This window comes from Zonotrichia albicollis, chromosome Z (genome assembly GCF_047830755.1).
Source record: "Zonotrichia albicollis isolate bZonAlb1 chromosome Z, bZonAlb1.hap1, whole genome shotgun sequence".
NCBI lineage: Eukaryota > Metazoa > Chordata > Aves > Passeriformes > Passerellidae > Zonotrichia > Zonotrichia albicollis.
This window is the reverse complement of record NC_133860.1, coordinates 61,468,216-61,485,589: the sequence shown is the minus strand read 5'-3', so window position 1 is coordinate 61,485,589 and position 17,374 is coordinate 61,468,216. Positions and strand designations below refer to the sequence as shown.

At 40.0% G+C, this 17,374-nt stretch overlaps 1 protein-coding gene across 1 annotated transcript; it reads left to right on the top strand.

Moving 5' to 3' along the window:
• Positions 1 to 348: 348 nt before the first annotated feature.
• On the top strand, positions 349 to 16,438 carry ISOC1 (isochorismatase domain containing 1). Its single transcript, XM_005486229.4, has 5 exons — positions 349 to 655; positions 10,086 to 10,205; positions 10,369 to 10,572; positions 10,963 to 11,079; positions 14,958 to 16,438. The coding sequence occupies exons 1-5, from the start codon at positions 356 to 358 to the stop codon at positions 15,102 to 15,104; spliced, it is 888 nt and encodes a 295-aa protein (XP_005486286.1). The 5' UTR covers positions 349 to 355; the 3' UTR covers positions 15,105 to 16,438.
• Positions 16,439 to 17,374: the final 936 nt, after the last annotated feature.

Genomic DNA, 17,374 nt, shown 5'->3' with positions numbered 1-17,374 from the left:
ACACGCGGTGACCCCTTGCCCCTCTCCGGGAGACACGGCCTCTCTCCGCCCGGACGAGGGCAAGTGCGCCCGTGTGGGGCTGCTCTTCTCACTGTCCGCCTAAGCAGGGAAAGCACCACGCCCCTGCCCAAGACACCCCGTATCCGTCCGAAGGCACCCCGGCAGCGCTCTGACCCCCGTGGGGGTGCGGGGCAGGGCCGAACCCCATGGCGGGGAGGAGGAGCAGGAGCAGCCGCAGCCGGGATTGGGGCCCGCCGGCACCGCCCGGCCGGTCGGGGGGGAGGAGGCGGCGGGAGGAGGAGCGGTGGCGCGGACCGCAGCGAGCTGGCGGGGCTCGGCGCGGCGGTCCCTGAAGATGGCGGCGGCGGAGCCGGGCGCTGCTCCGGGCAGCGGGAGCTGTGCTCCAGCGGGCGGGGGCTCTGTGCCCGTCCTTTTCTGCTTCTCGGTTTTCGCCCGGCCCTCCAGTGTGCCCCACGGCGCCGGCTACGAGCTGCTGATCCAGAAGTTCCTCAGCCTCTACGGGGACCAGATAGACATGCACCGTAAGTTCGTGGTGCAGCTCTTCGCCGAGGAGTGGAGCCAGTACATCGACCTGCCGAAGGGCTTCCTGGTCAACGAGCGCTGCAAGGTGCGCCTGGTCCCGCTGCAGATCCAGGTGAGAGCCGGCCGCCACAGGTGCGTGTGAGGGCGGGCAGCCCGTCCCGTCCTGTCGCGGCGAGCCCCGGCCCCTTCCGGGAGAAGTGAGGGATCCTGGAGCCGGCTGGGACCGTGGGCGCAGTCCCCGCAGCCCGCGCTCAGTTGTCTCTCCGTGGAAACTTTTGGTTTTCCGAGCCGGGGAGGCAGGTGCGCTTGGCGCCACACGCGTGTGGTAACCGGGCTTTGCCTTCGGCTGGCCAGAACTTACTTGGCGTCATGAACGGGAAGACAAGTCAGGTCGCTGAAGTAATCAATGCTCTCCGCTAAATCATGCGGCTGGTCATACCCGGCCTTAGCCGGGGGTAATGCTGCGAGGTGGAAACTGCAAGAGTGCCAGTAAAGTGGGCTCTGCCAGAGCTCGGTATCTTGGCTTGTAGTTCGTCAGGACCTCTGTATCCCTTTTTGCCTCAAAAAGCTCTTTCTGATATGCAGGTCTATAGCTTGGTAGTTCTGTAGCCACAAACCAGGAAGCCAGACTGCCAGATAGATGCAGTTACGTGTGCTTTCCTATGAAGATACTTTTATGCCCACTAGAGATTGGCGCAAGTTGTGCTCTAATACTTCCACTCAAAACACATTGCTTCTTCCTTTTTCCAGTATCAAAGAATTCTACTTAAAAAAACCCCACAAACCAAAACAGACCCCAGGATTAAACCCCACATAATTGCTGTTTTCATTCTGAACATTTAAAAAAAATATTATTAGGAAATTTTAGTTTGCCTAGCTGACACTTCTCAGATGTTAGAGAAGTATTATCACGAGAGCTGAAACATTGCTTGTCTTTTCTTAATGTTTTCAGAAATGTGTAATTAATCCTGTTTGTAAACTCTGCTTAATCATAGTGTCTTGTATGCATAAACTCTCAAGGTGGTCTGTTTGCTTTCACTGTATATTAAGGATGTCTTTGGCTTCTTTTATTCTTAACTTAATGTATGGAAAGAATGGTTAAGAAGAGCTAACTAGATTAATAAATGATTAGCACATCATATACACTCATTAGATTCAGTTTAAAACTTTTCTGTTTCTGTGTTGTAATTTATGGGAGCCCAGTCAGAAAAACTGGAAAGGAACAGTCTTTCCAGCTTGCAAAAAGAGTTGGTATAGATGTTAATGAAAGCAAGGACTTTAAAAACAGAATTTGGGTATTCTGGGCATATAACAGTGTTTCAGGCCAAAATTTGGTTCTCATTTGTGCATGCAGATCACTACTCTGCAAAGACTCCCTTGCAGATGCCTTCTGCACTGAAACTGTAAATGCAGCTCAAGCATTTGTAGCAGGACATACGTCTTGGAATAAAGGTCAGTACTGAGACAAGGATACATCACTCCCAGGGTGCAAATGCGCTATACAGCTTTGACTGCAGGGATTCAGGATGAACCAATATTTTATGCATTATTACCTATTTGATTGCCTACTTACACCAATACTGTTGCAGTTATGTTGCAGCTGTTGATATGAAAAGGATGGTATTTGTGGGTTATTCCTTGATATGTTTCAGCAGCTGTGAATGAGCTGAAGATGTCTCAAATGAGACATCACAGTGATGTCAGTCATCTTGCCTTTAAGCCAGAGACAGGTGCTCAGAGATCACTTGTTTGAGAAACATTTGGTATGATACAGACACAGCTGAGCTTTTTAAGACCTTTAGGACTTAGTGATGGGAATATTATACTTTCTGTGTATTCATTCAGGCATTGCCACTATTATATGCCCTTTTTTCCTTCCCTCCCGCTTTTCCTCCCTCCCTTCCTCCATGATTTATCTGCAGTTACACACAACATTGATTTGTCAACTCTGTGTGTGGCATAGTCAGTGGAATCCCTGTTTTGGATGTATGTTTCAAGAGGGACAACTTTTGCTTGCTGATGTGATTAGACTTTCATATCTAAAAGATATTTCTGATTTAAAATTAAAATTCAGAGGTGCTAGCAGCTGTATCACTAGACAATCATCCCAGTGTTTTTATATGCATGTTTTATGAGGTATATGTATGCATTTAGTTGGAGATAGGATTTTAACCTTTAAGGCAGCTAATCTGTGGTATGTTGTCCTTCCATTTTGATTCCTCTGCAGGCCTGTCATAGAAGGATGCCTTTTGGTATAATAGCTCACAGAATGTCAGCATCAAATGATGTTCAACTGGGCTGTTTCAATTTCTTGTCCCTGCAGCTCAGGGGGGCAGTAATCTCATGGAGGAATTACCATATGCTGCCCTTGGAAAGCCACTCCATGAACTCAGTTCAAAGCTTGATCTGTACAGGGACATTTGCTCTTTCGTTGTTTTATGCCTTTGTACCATCCTCATATATGTACATTTGTTTGGTCCAGGTGTCCTGACACGAAACAGTCACTTAAGCTTTTGATGGCCGTGCAGCGTTAGGCAGGCTGGTGGGGATCACTGCTCTGTGATGTTCTGCCTGGCTGCCACTCCTCAGCTCGGATCTCCTCCACCCCAGACATGCAGAGGAGAGGGACCTTTCCTCAGGGCTCTCTCAAACGGAGGGACTGCATCTGCTTTTCATAAATTTTAAGTCTTATAAAAGTCTTTTAACGGGAGACTATAACATTTGTAGTTTGGATGAGGCAATGCAGGACCACTTTAATCACCTCTACATACAGTTGAATAGCGCTACAAAAGTTATTGTATTTTCCGTAGTGTTGTTGTACCTGCTTTTGGAGGAGAGAAGTAAGGAAAAAGACTTCAGTGATATCCAAAGAAAAGATGGCTATATGCACCTTACAGCTGTGTAATAGAGCAGTTTAGGCAGCTAGAGAGACTATTTCACAGTTACTGTCGTAACTTCAAGGTGGCTTCTCCTCAGGAGGACTTGTACTCTGTATTTACAAACTGGTAAACCTTACGATACTGAAGCTAAAAGGGTAAAATTATTGCTGAAACCATTGCATAAAAGTACGTCTATTTCAGGATAGTTTTTTGAGAGAGGTTGGTGTCTCAGGCATATCTGTCTTGAAAAAACTTCTGCTGAATGATAAGCTAAATGAAATATAGCAATTAATACACAGATTTTCACCATTATTGCATATACCTGATATTGCTCAGGTAGTCTGGAGCTAGAACTAACTAACTCAGGAACCTGAGTTAGGTCCATTTTCTGAAGACCAGGAAAAGCCAAAGCATAAATTGCAGGGATTCTATTTGGGGGTTTTAGGGTGAAATTAAAATTTTGATAAATTGTTACATTCCTAAGTAAATAAGTATTTTGAAAAGCAGCATGTGGGACCTTAAAGAAGGGTGAGGAAAGGGGCTGAAAATACTGAAAGAGGATTTTTTTTTTCTCAAATCCAGACTCCTTGTTTGTATATCTTTACTCTGTAACAAGCATTTTAGTAATTTTAAATTTTGCTGAAGACTTTTGTACTACATTAGTTATATGTACGTCATGTGTTATTTTAACTAAATCTGTCCTTTTTAAATGCTGAAATACGTGTAAAAGGCTGCACATTAGCTTAGCATAAGATAAATATTTATGTTTCTAAATTGAAATACTTGTAACCTGTTTTTCTCTTGAAATACATCAAACTGAATTTATTAATTTTTTTTACATTTGAAATATAGGCAGCAAAGTACAACTGAATCTTACCAATTTTCTTTAAGAAATACAGAAGAAAAGGTGGTAGCTTCTTTTTGTTGTTGTCTCTTTTGTGCCATTCTTGAAATACCAAGGTTGCAACATCCCCCAGTCTGCCCTTTTAGTATGTAACATTTAGTAGGTGACATGAGATTTATGACGTCACTAGTGATGTCAAATGGGGTTATTTCTTTGCTTCCAGTTTCTTGTTCATTACAAATACTGTGAGGAAATTAATTTTGTAAGTCTCATGATTTCCCGGACTTTGAACACTTAAAGGACAGGTAAAAAGCCAGTCAGTATATGTGAATATTTTTGTAAAGCTGAACCTATAATTATAGTACTTCATCTCAATCACATTTTTGTCTGATTAATAATAATAATAATCAGCAGAGATGATAAATAGATGTGAAAAAGCACCTCTCCTTTCCCACCTAGGTCTTTTCTAGAGTAGGATTTAAAGCTGTATGTGACTTGTGACAGCATACCTTTAAGTCCTGGTCTGGACAAGGTCCTAGAGATGACTTCTTTAGCTGGGTAAAAGAGCTGCATCAGGTTACTTGACCATTTGATGTACCTATTCTGGTTGTGCTGTGGGTAACCTTCAGCTGGAGGACATAAAATCCTAACTAAGAGAAATGAAGTGCAACAAGTGGAAATGCTTATGTACTTCAGGGGAACTTCAGGTCATTTGGGTTTTGGTTTTTTTTTTTTACTTTTATTTTGAGTTCAAGTTGTTTAATGGTATTGCGCCTGAGTAGATGTAATATGCAGGGTGGTTTCAGGCAGATACTGTGTGGCTGCAGTGGCTCACAGTCCTTGCCCAGCTTGCCACTTTCTGCAGTGAAGTCAGGCAGGTGTTGATGTGCCAGCCCAGGTTTGATGTTTAGGTGTAGTTTTGCCCTCACCCCAGCTCTTTGGGATGTTGCACTGGGGAGATCTGGGTGATTTTCACTGCCAGATGTGAAGTGGAAGTGTCACAGCATTCTTGTAGATGGGGAGGATGGCATTGAAAGCAAGTGAGTTGTGGGATTTATGTGGCACACTAAAGAAGTAGTAAACTAAACCTTTCCTTTATACATAGCAAATGCTTGCATGAATGTATTTGTGGACTCTGTTAGCTACTATTTATGAAACTGAGTTTCAGACTGCTTTCTGCTGCACTCTCCACTGCCCACATCTGGTCTTCCATCTAACACCAGCAAGTGTTGAATCTTTGATGTTAGCCTCTCTTCCCGTTTCCTCTTATTCTGCCACAATTCAGATTGCAAGCTAATCAGAAATAAATAGAAAAATCAATAAACAAATTATTTGTGTTAGACTTTGTAAAAGCTTTTATTTAGCAAATATACAGTTGACACAACTTTATTTTAGAGAGGTGCTGGCATGAATCTGAAGGCATAAATTAAATCATATGAAACCAACTTGACAGTAAAGAAAAGCAGATATAGTGCTTTTGCTCCAGCTCCCTGTGCTTCTTGACATAAACATATGAGATTCTGTGGAAGTCTATAGTAAGAATACTCTGTGGCTTGAAACACAGTCAGTTTTCTTCTGCACTTCACTGTCAAATCAGAATAAAATTTAATTGTGCTCTATAAAATGGCTTTCAAATCCACTGTTTTTAATTATTCCACTGCTCTTCTCCTTGACAAAACTTAGGGCAAATACTGTTTTTGCAGAAGATCCCATGCTAGAAGGAGCTGCAAGCATCTGAAAAAGCAGACTTCAGATATTTCAGGACAAGCTGGAAAAACAGGGTGCAATAAGATGCACTTCAAAATGGAAGTAGCAATGTAGAAATAATCAGCTATACAAACAGAAGATGAGGGAGAGTTCAGGGGATGATTTATAAGTCTAAAATGTACTCAGGAGTCCAAGTATTGTCCATTATGAAAAGAGCAAATACTGTACTGGAAAGTACAGAATAAACAGGGCCTGGAAGGGCTGTGAATTGGCTGATATTTGAGGCCCTGCTAGAGCAGTGAAGTAGTATGGGCAGAGAAGCACTGTTGTGATAGTAGTATTGAGTGCCTCGTTCCAGCCTGCAGTTTGAAAACTACCCCAGGGAGGACCATGAAAACAATTTGTAGGAAGAAATACTAAAAGCATTCGATACATTTTAGAATAAGGAGTGGGAAAGGAAGGCCTAAAGGGAGACCTAAAGGTCTGATTCTTAAGGTCTGGTAATAAGTTTTGCACATGGTTGTCCATGTGAAGGAGGGTTGTAATGCTCTTGTGTTTCAAATTCACTGTAGACCTAACTGGAACTAGTATTCATAAATGTGTGCAAAGGAGCTATGGATGAGAAAACACGGAAAGGCAAAGGTAACAGAGCTGTGGGATGGGTTTTACAATAGTTCTGTCTCTGATGGGTCAGACCATGTGGTCATCTGTGAAGAATATTATTTTTGTTTGATCCTTCTGTAGGGCAAGACTATGCTGCTTCTTGAAGACTTTCCAACTCTATTCACATTTGTTCTCCGCTAGGGGTGGTGGTGCCATCTGCTGCACTGGCAGAGGAATGTGCATATCAAGGCAGTAGATTAACTTCACATTGGTCATTCTGTAGTCGATGATGGTTTGTGGTTCAGACAGATGTTAAAAAATTACAGAATTACAGAATCAGTTAGACTATAAAAGACCTCTGAGATTGAGTCAAGCCTATGACTGAACTCTGCCATATCAATTAGAGCATGGCATCAAATGGTACCTCCAGTCTTTCCTTCAGTGCCTTCAGCGACAGCACCTCCACCACCTCCCTGGGCAGCCCATTCTAATACCTAATCTCCCTTTCTGTGAAGAAATTCTTCCTAATGTCCAGCCTAAACCTCCTCTGGTACCGCTGTTACAGTGATGGAAAGATTTAAAGGAGAAAGTTATAGTCTTTGCTTGTCATATAAATGCTAAGACAAAATAGCACATTTTATGAGTAGGAACCACACTTTTAAGTATTGTTTATTCCCATTTTTCTGTTTTTATTGCTGAGCAGTAGGAAAGTTAAATGTAATGATTGACTTCTGTGATGGTAGTAAGTGCCAGAGCTGGAATGGATCACAGTATGTTTCCTGTGGTGTTGAATTGTACATTAATACTGCCTGCCAACTGCCGTTTTCATTGTTTAGGCAAATGGTGGGGTATGATGGATGGTATTCAAGAACAAGGTGGTTATTTAATTTTATGTCCAATCTTTCTTGGTCCCAGACCTCATTTATTACCTGCTGTAGAGTTGCAGAAGTGTTACTTGGGAAAAGTATCTAGAGGCTGCCTTCCCTGGCCCCTTGATCAGATCAGCTGCTGCATTGCTGAATACTGAAAATCTCATAGGATTGAAAGTCTCACATCTGTGGTAAATTTTTGCAGTGCAGCTGTATCTTCCTGGTGAAAAAGATTTCCCTAATGCCTGTTGTGATGCTCTTCTGTCTTCCTGTGGTATCAGTGAGCCCAGTGTTACATCATCTGCACTGTGGTTGTTACTGCATTTGCTTCTGTAACTGCTAGTATTAGGAGTGTTGCTGTTTGGCTCACAAGGACTGGAGGAACCATGTTTATGAATGCTTGCTGCTTTGGCAGTAGTGGTGTAATGAATCTGAGAACTGAGGAAATTTAGTATTTGCAATTGTTAGCATACAAGTAATTTTCCCAACAGTTTGAACAGGCCATTGCATATGTTTAAGCATTGCTATTATTAAGCATGGCCTTGGGAATTGAGATCAGCATCATTTTTATCATTTCTGGAGACGTGTTGAATCAGTGAAAGTTTTGTAACGAATATTTATCAATTCCCAATTCCTTTGCGGTGAGTTGACCTTGGCTGGCCACCACGTGCCCACCAGACCGCTCCATCATTTGTCCTCAGTAGGACAGAGGGGAGAAAATATGACAAAGCTTGTGCATCAAGATAGGGACAGAGAGGAATCTTGCCAATTACCATCATAGAAAAAACAGACTTGGGGAAATCAGTTTGATATAGTGCTAATCAATAACCAAGTAAAATAATCAGAAATAAGAACAAATGTAAAAACACCTCTTCCCTATGCCTCCCTTCTTCGCTGGTTTAGCTCTAGATCCAACTTCTCTACCTCTTCTCTTCAAGCAGCACAGAGAGATGGGGAATGGGGTTTGTGGTCAGTTCATAAAACTTCACCTCTCCCACTCATTCTTTTCACACACTTCCCCTGCTCCAGAGAGAGGTCCCTCCTGTGTGAGATAGTATGTAATGAACTTCTGCAATATGCATCCTTCCCACAGGCTGCATTCCTTCCCAAACATTCTGCGCTTGGGCTCCTCTCTAGAGAGTCACAGGTCACTTCAGAGTCACTTCAGCGGGGCTCTTCAGAGTCTCAGCCTTCTTTAAGGCATATTGCAGGCTTTCTTCAAGGCTCTGCTGTGGGGTCCTCCATGGACTGCAGGTGGATTTCTGTTCCACTGTGGAAGCCCATGGGCTCCAGGGGCACAGTTGCCTCATCTTGATCTGCACCAGGAGCTGCAGGGGAATCTCTGCTCCAGCACTGGGGCACCTCCTGCCTCTCCTTCTGCAGTGACCTTGGTGTCTGCAGTGCTCTTTCTCCCACATATTCTCACCCTCCTCTCACAGCTGCTGTTGGACAGTGGGTTTTTTTACCCTTTCTTAAATATGTTAGCATAGAGTTGTCACCAGCATCACTGATGTAGCAGATCTGTCTTGGATTCAGCTGGCGTTAGTGCTCTCTTGACATGAGGCTGTTTCTGGCATCTCACAAAAGCCATCCTCACAGCCTCCCCCCACAACCAAAACCTTGTCACGTTAACCCAATACACCTGCACTCTTCCAAAATACATTCTTTTACAGATTTTGTAATTTTCTTTCAGTTTAAAACATTACAACCTCAGATTGCAGGAAATGAAGTGTATATAATTAATGGATGCTTCCCAGAAGCTCTGTATTCAATTTGATTTATCTGTCTGCTGAAAAGCTCCTGAATGGATGTAATTTCTCTTGAGTTGCCTTACAACTAAATGATAGTATGTAGCTCTTTTCTTTCCCTGTAGCTTCCATCTGAAGCCCTATACTTTGGTTCGACAGGTAGTGAAAGTAATCTATAAAAATACAAAGCACTCTTTCTAAGTGTAAGAAAGTTAAATATTTGGTTTATTTTTCTTATCCCCTCCCTTCCACCCTACTTGGTACCTTATATGAGGGAAACACTAGGAGATTACTTTTGTCATTAAAATGCATTCACTTTGGTTTCTAATATTTACAGTCTCCTCTACTTTCTTCCTAGCCTTGGGCTTTCATCAGACTTGTGCTAAAAGATGTCATAGACAAATCAAATTGACTACACAATGGAAGTATTGAACATATATATACATACAATATTTGAAAGCAAGTGGAATTTTTTAAACTTTAATTTATCCTGGGTCTATTTCAGTTCCAAGAATTGTGGATTTAAAAATGAATTTGAAGAGTGTAATTTTGCTTTTGGTACTTTTTTTTTTTTGCTGTGATTTAGGTGGTGTGTTCCTCTGCCCCCCTTCAGAGTTCAGAAATATCCATGTACATTTATGTGGAATTATGCTTCCCACCTAATAAAATTGTGATTATATATTGATGACTATACCGTACTGTTCAGTGTCAGCTATTCATTTTACTTCAGAAACATACCAAAATCAAGCTTGAAAAACTTGTCTCCTATGTTGACTCAAAGTAACATAAATCCATAATCTAGCAGATGTATTGCAAACTCTTCCTTGTTCTGCTACATTTCTGAAGGGATATCCACTGCTATGGAAAACATTACTTTTTTTCTTTTTTTCAGATTACTACTTTGGGCAACCTGACACCCTCAAGCACTGTTTTTTTCTGCTGTGACATGCAAGAGCGATTCCGGCCTGCTATCAAATACTTCGGTGATATCATCAGCGTGGGCCAACGATTGGTATGTTGTAATGAGTTCTGGTCACTGGTTGCAAACTTTTTTTATTATTTTACATACAGTCTAACTATTAGTATTAGGTAACAACAATGTCTTTGTTATTGTTTTTCTACTTTTTCTGTTTTTTCTTTTTTTTAAAAATGTTTTCCTCTCTGTCCTCTTACAGCTCCAAGGTGCACGGCTCTTGGGAATTCCAGTTATTGTCACTGAACAGTATCCTAAAGGTCTTGGCAGCACTGTGCAAGAAATTGATTTAACAGGAGCTAAACTTGTGCTTCCCAAGACAAAATTTTCAATGGTGTTGCCAGAAGTTGAAGCAGCATTAGCAGAGATCCCTGGCGTCCGGAGTATTGTCCTCTTTGGAGTAGAGGTAGGCGCATTGCCATTGTGATACTGGTTTATGGTAATGTTTATTGGCCCTCAAAGGGGCCTCACTTTGTGTAATTAAAACAAACCAACTCAGTTTATATAATTTATAGTACTTAGAGCTTAGATATCCTCTATAGAATAAATTATTTTTGTGTTGTCATTAATATTATCTCATTAAAGAATTTGAGATGAGATACTTGTAAACTACAGGCACTTGTCACAATCTTAACTGGCATTTAAAATGCATATTGAGTTCCCTCATACTGCCAGGGGTAGAAAAATACGTATTTGAACTCTAGTTAATTATGTACTCTACTTTGTGATTTTGTGACTTTCATTTCATAATAATGGTTTGTTGGTGGCTTTTCTGCCTTTGATTTCTCCTCTGTAGACTCATGTCTGTATCCAGCAAACAGCATTGGAATTAATTGGCAGAGGTCTGGAAGTTCATATTGTAGCTGACGCCACCTCATCAAGAAGTATGATGGACAGAATGTTTGCTCTTGAAGTAAGTTTCTTAGGCAGGGCTTTCTTCACCTTGGGTTGGTATATTAAGTTCTCTGCTTATTGTAGGCTGACAAGGGATTTCTATGGACAAAGCAGTGGATAAAATTAGATTTGAGAAGAGATGAGTACTCTGATTCTTAAAATAGCATTGAAAATGGAGAAGAAGTACTGTCTTTTTTTAATCTCCTTGAATTATAATTTAATATGCATAACCCAGTTTGGAATTTAGCAGTGATTTTTTCATACAATATAGATTGCTCTGTATAGACATTAGTATTTTAGCATATCCCTTTATACAGTGTTATCTCTACAGCAGAGTAAAAGTGCTATAAAGCTTTTGGCTTCCTTGTTCCAAAGAGTATTTATTCAGGTGTGGAAATTCTTGAAGTGCAACAAAATACAGTATGTGATCCTGTTCAAATCTCCTTGTACCTCTGTCCCTCCTCCTGCTTTTCCTCATCAGTGCAAATTAAAGCTTAATCGCAAGACCCTGATTATAGTAAAGATTCCCCTCCCCCCTGCTTTTAGGAGCTTAGGCAAACTAAATGTTGAGAAAGTGGAGATAAATGTAGCAAGAAGATTTAAAAGCACATACAACTATGTTGTAGCAAATTCATTCAAATGATTTTTTGATGGTGTACTCCTAATTTGCCTACAGGCATCACTGTTGAAAGTCAAAACCCGATACATACATCAAGTATTGCAATTTATTGCCTCAGGCCCTAATAATTATTTGAAGTAGAAACTAATGATAACCACAGAACGTTATGGTTTTTCATAGATTTTGAGAAGACTTAATTTCTTAAAGACTAAAGAGAAATCCCCAGCACACAGTGATTGATGAAACCCGTGACTTTGATTAAGTGGAAACCTAATGTCAACTGTCACATAGAGCATAGGGACACACACAGAATACAGGAGTGACTGAAGTCATGGACTTCCCAAATCAATGTGGTGCAGCAGCAGTAGGAGACAAAACAAATACAGAAAACCTGAAATCTGTTGGCCTTATTGTGACCTTATTATGGCCTTATTGTGTATATTTTTGTACATTTATTACTTAAAATGTGTCTGTAAGCATAGAAGTTGGGCCAATGTAATAAAGGTTAAAACAGTGACTAGCTAGCTTTGCTTTACTTTCTAGGCTAAAAAGTATTGATCTTAGAAGTGTGATTGCTTGCAAAAGCTGTAAATTTTTCCATTTTTGGTAACTTTTTGGTACACCTTTACAATGTTCTCAGTAAGCAAAAGAAAGCGTTTTTCTGTAGTCTCTTGTGTTGTTAGTCATTACAATATGAGTGAGCCAACGCTTGCCATGTGGAGTTGAGCCAGCAGTAACACCTTCTCTGCTGCACATGGCAGCAGCACATACCAGCATTGTTGCTTCTTGTGTTACAGAGCCTCACTTAAAAGTGCTACCGAGGGATGTGGGCTAGAGCAAGCAAGACATGGGCATGCTTGGGAGGAGGAGACCAGGAGAAACGGACATGTATTGGACGTGTCCTTAATGCCGATTGACTGTGGCATTATGGGGGAAATGGGCAACGTACCAAAATCTTGCATAATCCTGCTTTAGTTTCACCATACAGCTCACAGTTCCTAGTCGCATTCTTTTAATGAATGAGTCTAACGTTGTCTCTTGTGCAAACTTATGCAAGCTGGTGAGCTGAGGTGAGTTTTATTGACCAGGGTGCCTGGACCCTTTTCCGTACCTTTCTGGGAAGAGGAATGTAACATTTGCCTTTTCACAATAACGCAGCCCTTCTCTATTCACAGTGACCTTTCAGGAATAATGAAGAGAGACTTTGCAGTGATAACCTCAGCAGCCCCAAATAACACCCATCTGGTCCCACCTGCCCCTTCAGTTCTCCACATTTCCCATCGCATAGCATGTGTTTTGATTGTACTGGTGATGAATATACAAATATTTGAGTGGTGTACGAGGAGGTGCAATTTGACTTAATTGGTAATGAAAGCGTTCGTGTCTGCTTGGATAACAGGTTGTTTCCACTTCTGTTGTGTGCTTAAAAATGACAGCAGGCAACAACTTCTAGTTAAAAAACCCCTCAGAAACAAAAAAAAAATCTTGACATTTTCATTGATTAAATAACTCAGCCCAAAAGTTCAAGGATGTGACTATTCTGAATCTGCCCTGTCTGATGAAGATATCTTATGCCAGTGCTTGGTCTCAGATGGAGACAGCTTCGTCTGCTCCTGCTGGATTTCATTTCTGTTCTTTGTCTTTTCTAGTTTTTTCTGCAGTGTGGATGCAACATACTGTCAATACTTTCCTTCTCAAAGACTCTCTTCTAAGAAAACTTGTGATTTCCTTGGAAATCATCTAATATACTTAGCAAACGCATCTCTTATTTTCTGCTAATCTAAAATGTATAAAAATAATATCTAGTCCTAGAGAAGGTATAAGTCAATGTCAGCCTCTTTTGACATGTTATGGTGTGTTTTGCTTTTAAAGAGAAGGTGTTCTCTCTTTTCAACCAACATTTCACGGACAGAAATGATTTTTAAGGGTCTAGATTTTTTTTCTCATCCATGCTAGTTAAAACCAAAACCTTTGTATCCTTGAAGAGGCTCATGTTCAAAACATTGCTATAATATTTCACATTAATTTTTCTAGTTTTCTTCTTTTCTGTATGCATGTGAAGTTTAACAAATATGGCTATACTGAGTAAGAGAGCTGAGGAAAGAATGGCAAGTAGGAAGTATTGAATTCAGTAAATCCAATGTTGTTAGTATGTTGTTATGTAGGCTGTATGTACGTGTACTTTACTTGTTGGTCCCTTAAAGTTAGTAACTTTCACCCATCAGTTGGTTTGTAATTGAAGAGCTAGAGAGTTTGGAGCTTCTCTTTGCTTTAATGATTACCGTTGGAACTTGTATGTACATATGCCTATTCTCTGCCACTAGCCCTCCCTTAGCCCGTTCAGGATCCCAGTAGAGCCTGCTCCCATTTGGTGGAGCATGCAGCTGAGTAGAGGATGAGGGAGGGAAAGCTGACTCTATCAAGAGGTTTACTGCCAAAGCATCTGTATGATGGCTGGGAAGATGATGGGGGACATGGGTTGATCAGCTTTTGGTGAGGGTAACTTTGTTATGTAAGCAACAACCACATTTTAAAAGTCCAATAACTTTACAGTGAGTCCTGTGCCTTGGGCTATGTGAAGCCCAAGCCCTGTTGAGTTGTACACTTACAAGATCTAGCAGACTTCTTTTGGTTTTGCTTTCTCTGCAGCTATATATTTTATCCTATAGCCTGTGAGAACTGACTGGGGTTACTGTCTGTAATGAAACATCATTTAAAAAGAGCTGCTGTCGTACCAGTATGATTTATAATGTCTGTAGAAGAGATTTTTCCTCTTTTTCCAGAAATTATTGCTACTAGGTGTGCTCTGTAGTCCAAAAGCTGAAGTAGTTGTACATAACAAGGACTGAGAGAGAAATTGTTATAATTTCTTGCTTAATGCTGTTCAGTTGGACCTTGCTATTTTATTTTTTTCCCCAGGCCTTTCATCTGCATGAGAGTGAAGAAAGCTGTCCTCTGGGTTATGCAAGGGGAAGGGGTTGTTATTAAGATGTGTGGGGCTGCTGCCTATTAAATCTGACTTGGGGAAAGAATCTACTTCAAGTAGAAAGCCTTATTTGTAATCCAGGGCAGCCTTTTGCCATAGGAAAGTCTAAACCCTGTCAGTTTTTCATCCTAGCTTTATAAATTTTACCACTAAGAAATGCTGGAATGGAATTGGCAGTGCTTTTGTTCATAGGAGATGTTTTTAAAAATGCTATCTGTCTTTTCTTTCAAAATCCACTCATTCACATTTGCAAATACCTTACATGATTTCTCTCTGCTTTTTTATTTTTCAGCGTCTTGCACGTACTGGAATTATAGTTACTACTAGCGAAGCGATATTGCTGCAGCTGGTAGCTGATAAAGAACATCCGAAATTCAAAGAAATTCAAAATCTCATTAAGGCAAGTGCCCCTGAGTCAGGGCTCCTTTCCAAAGTTTAAAGCAGGTATGGAGGAAGCACATCTCACTGTCCTCTTCACAGAGGAAGGAAGGCTATAAGTGCACACATACATGTTCTTTCACTCGAAGTCTGGTAGGAGTGTAAAAATAAAAATTGACATACTTGTGCTTGCCTTAGTAAAATTGTCTGGTTATATGTCTGGGTGCCAGTGTGTTCTGTTTAGTTACAACTGTCAGAAGTTTCAGGTATCATAGGACCCTTTTGTTGTCAAATTTCTTTATTAAAAAAAATAAATTAACAGAGGTGCCTGCTGGTCTATACTCTACACTGATTGTAACAGCTCAAAAAAATGCATATTTCTGTGACAGCCCTTGATTGTGTGCTTTGCAGTTGTTCTGTGATGTCCTGTTTTACTTTTGTATTAATAGAAGATAATTACTTGTTGGATAAATGTGATGTGATATGCTTTAATGTTCTATATAATTGAAGTATTTTATTAGGGCAAAAGTTAAAACTGAGTAAGATATATGACCTATATGTGCGCTTTTGTTCTCTAGGATAAAATTTAAGCACTTTGAGGCAAGACACATAAGTCAAGCAGAGCTGATGTTTGATTGCCCTAAGTAGCTGAAGTCTGCATCATGACTTCTGATTATACTGAAATTGACTGCCCAAGGCTGTACTTTCCTTAAGAGTATACAAACAGAAGACTGTTGTGTAATGAGTTCTTTATAAACAACTGGTGTAAACTCCTTCAGAATTTAGGAATATTACCAAAGCTTTAAATTGGAAATGCTAAGGATGTTTAATACTGAAAACTTTACAGGTTCATGTGCTAAATCTACTAATATGTTTAGATTTGTTTTGCTTTGTTTTACCCCCTGTTTAGTTAGATTGAATAATTCTGTCTAATTTACTCAAGTGGGCTCTGAAGAAGGTTTAGCCTTTTTTGGTTTTCGTGCTTTTTTGTGGTCTATAGTTGGGTGGAGTGTGAATAGAATCTGGTCTAAAAATATTCTTCAGAAAAATAGCATCTTTAACATAATGATATATATTTTTTCTATCTAGAACTAATCTTTTAACAAGTGATTATTCATAAAGGCACTTCCTTCATGTTCTAGGGGATTAAACAATGTTGTATAAAGTTTACAGTGTGCCTGAGACATTTATTTTTTTTAAAGAGTACTAGAAGATGTCATACATAACCGCTGATCTTTTTGGTAGAAAAGCTATTAAAGTATATGTATTGTTTTAAATTGCTTATTTTCCCCACAAGATGGCTCTAAAAGAATTGTTTCATAAATAAAAATAATTTCAGTTATTTCATATAACCTTTATATGTTCAAAAGAAATAAAAAGTTAACATTTGCTGTCTCTTTTTTGCTTGTGATATTTATTATAGAGCAAATCCTGAAAGCTGTGTTTGCCATGGACTTTATTCTAGTTTGTACAGCTGTAGAAGTTCTATGGATGTCATGGGAATTTTGTGTAAAGATCAAGGGTGGATAATGTTGAATGATTCTTGTCTTCAGCATCTAGTTACAGTGTTATTTAACACACTAGAATATGAGGAATTAACATTATGCTTCAAGCTGGAGGCTGGAATGCTAGTTGGGTTAAGAACGCTTGCTCTATCGCTGACCTACTTTTAACCTTCTTTCCTCGTATATTAATTGTGTTTCTTAGCAGTACAAAGTTCACTTATATAAATCAAATCAACAGCTGTGCACAAAAATACTGTAAATTTCTTATGAAATAATGAGTTTATTGCTGTTCTTACCATTATGTGTTGATGGTACCAGGAGACAGTAATTGGAGGAAAAACTGTAGCATTTTTTCCCATGTTTATTTTTGAAACCCTATCAGTTGCTTCAAAAACAAATGCATGGATTTTAAGAGGTACTGGTATTGTTACTAAAATTTTACCACTTTCAAAGAAAAGTAAGTAGAAGGACAGATGTTGCATCTTCATTTACATTTCTCTTTTCAGAAATTCAGAAATACCCAGGGCTATCTTATAAAATGGAGGTCTTAGATGTGAATTTAGGGATGAAATACATTCCTCTTTTGTTAGATGCATGCGTCATTCAACATCACGTGGGTCATTCAGATGAGATTGTATGAGTGTTTATTTAAAAAGAAGAGAAAAAAATGTTGCCATGTTTCTCTTACCTAAAGTAAGTTTATTCACAGGACAAAATTTCCTTTGCTTCTTCACTGCTCTCAACTCATCCATATTTCATATTTTCTGTTGTGTGACAAGTGGATGTTCCAATGCAGCAGAACAGCAGAAATGAGTCGTTAGAGAAG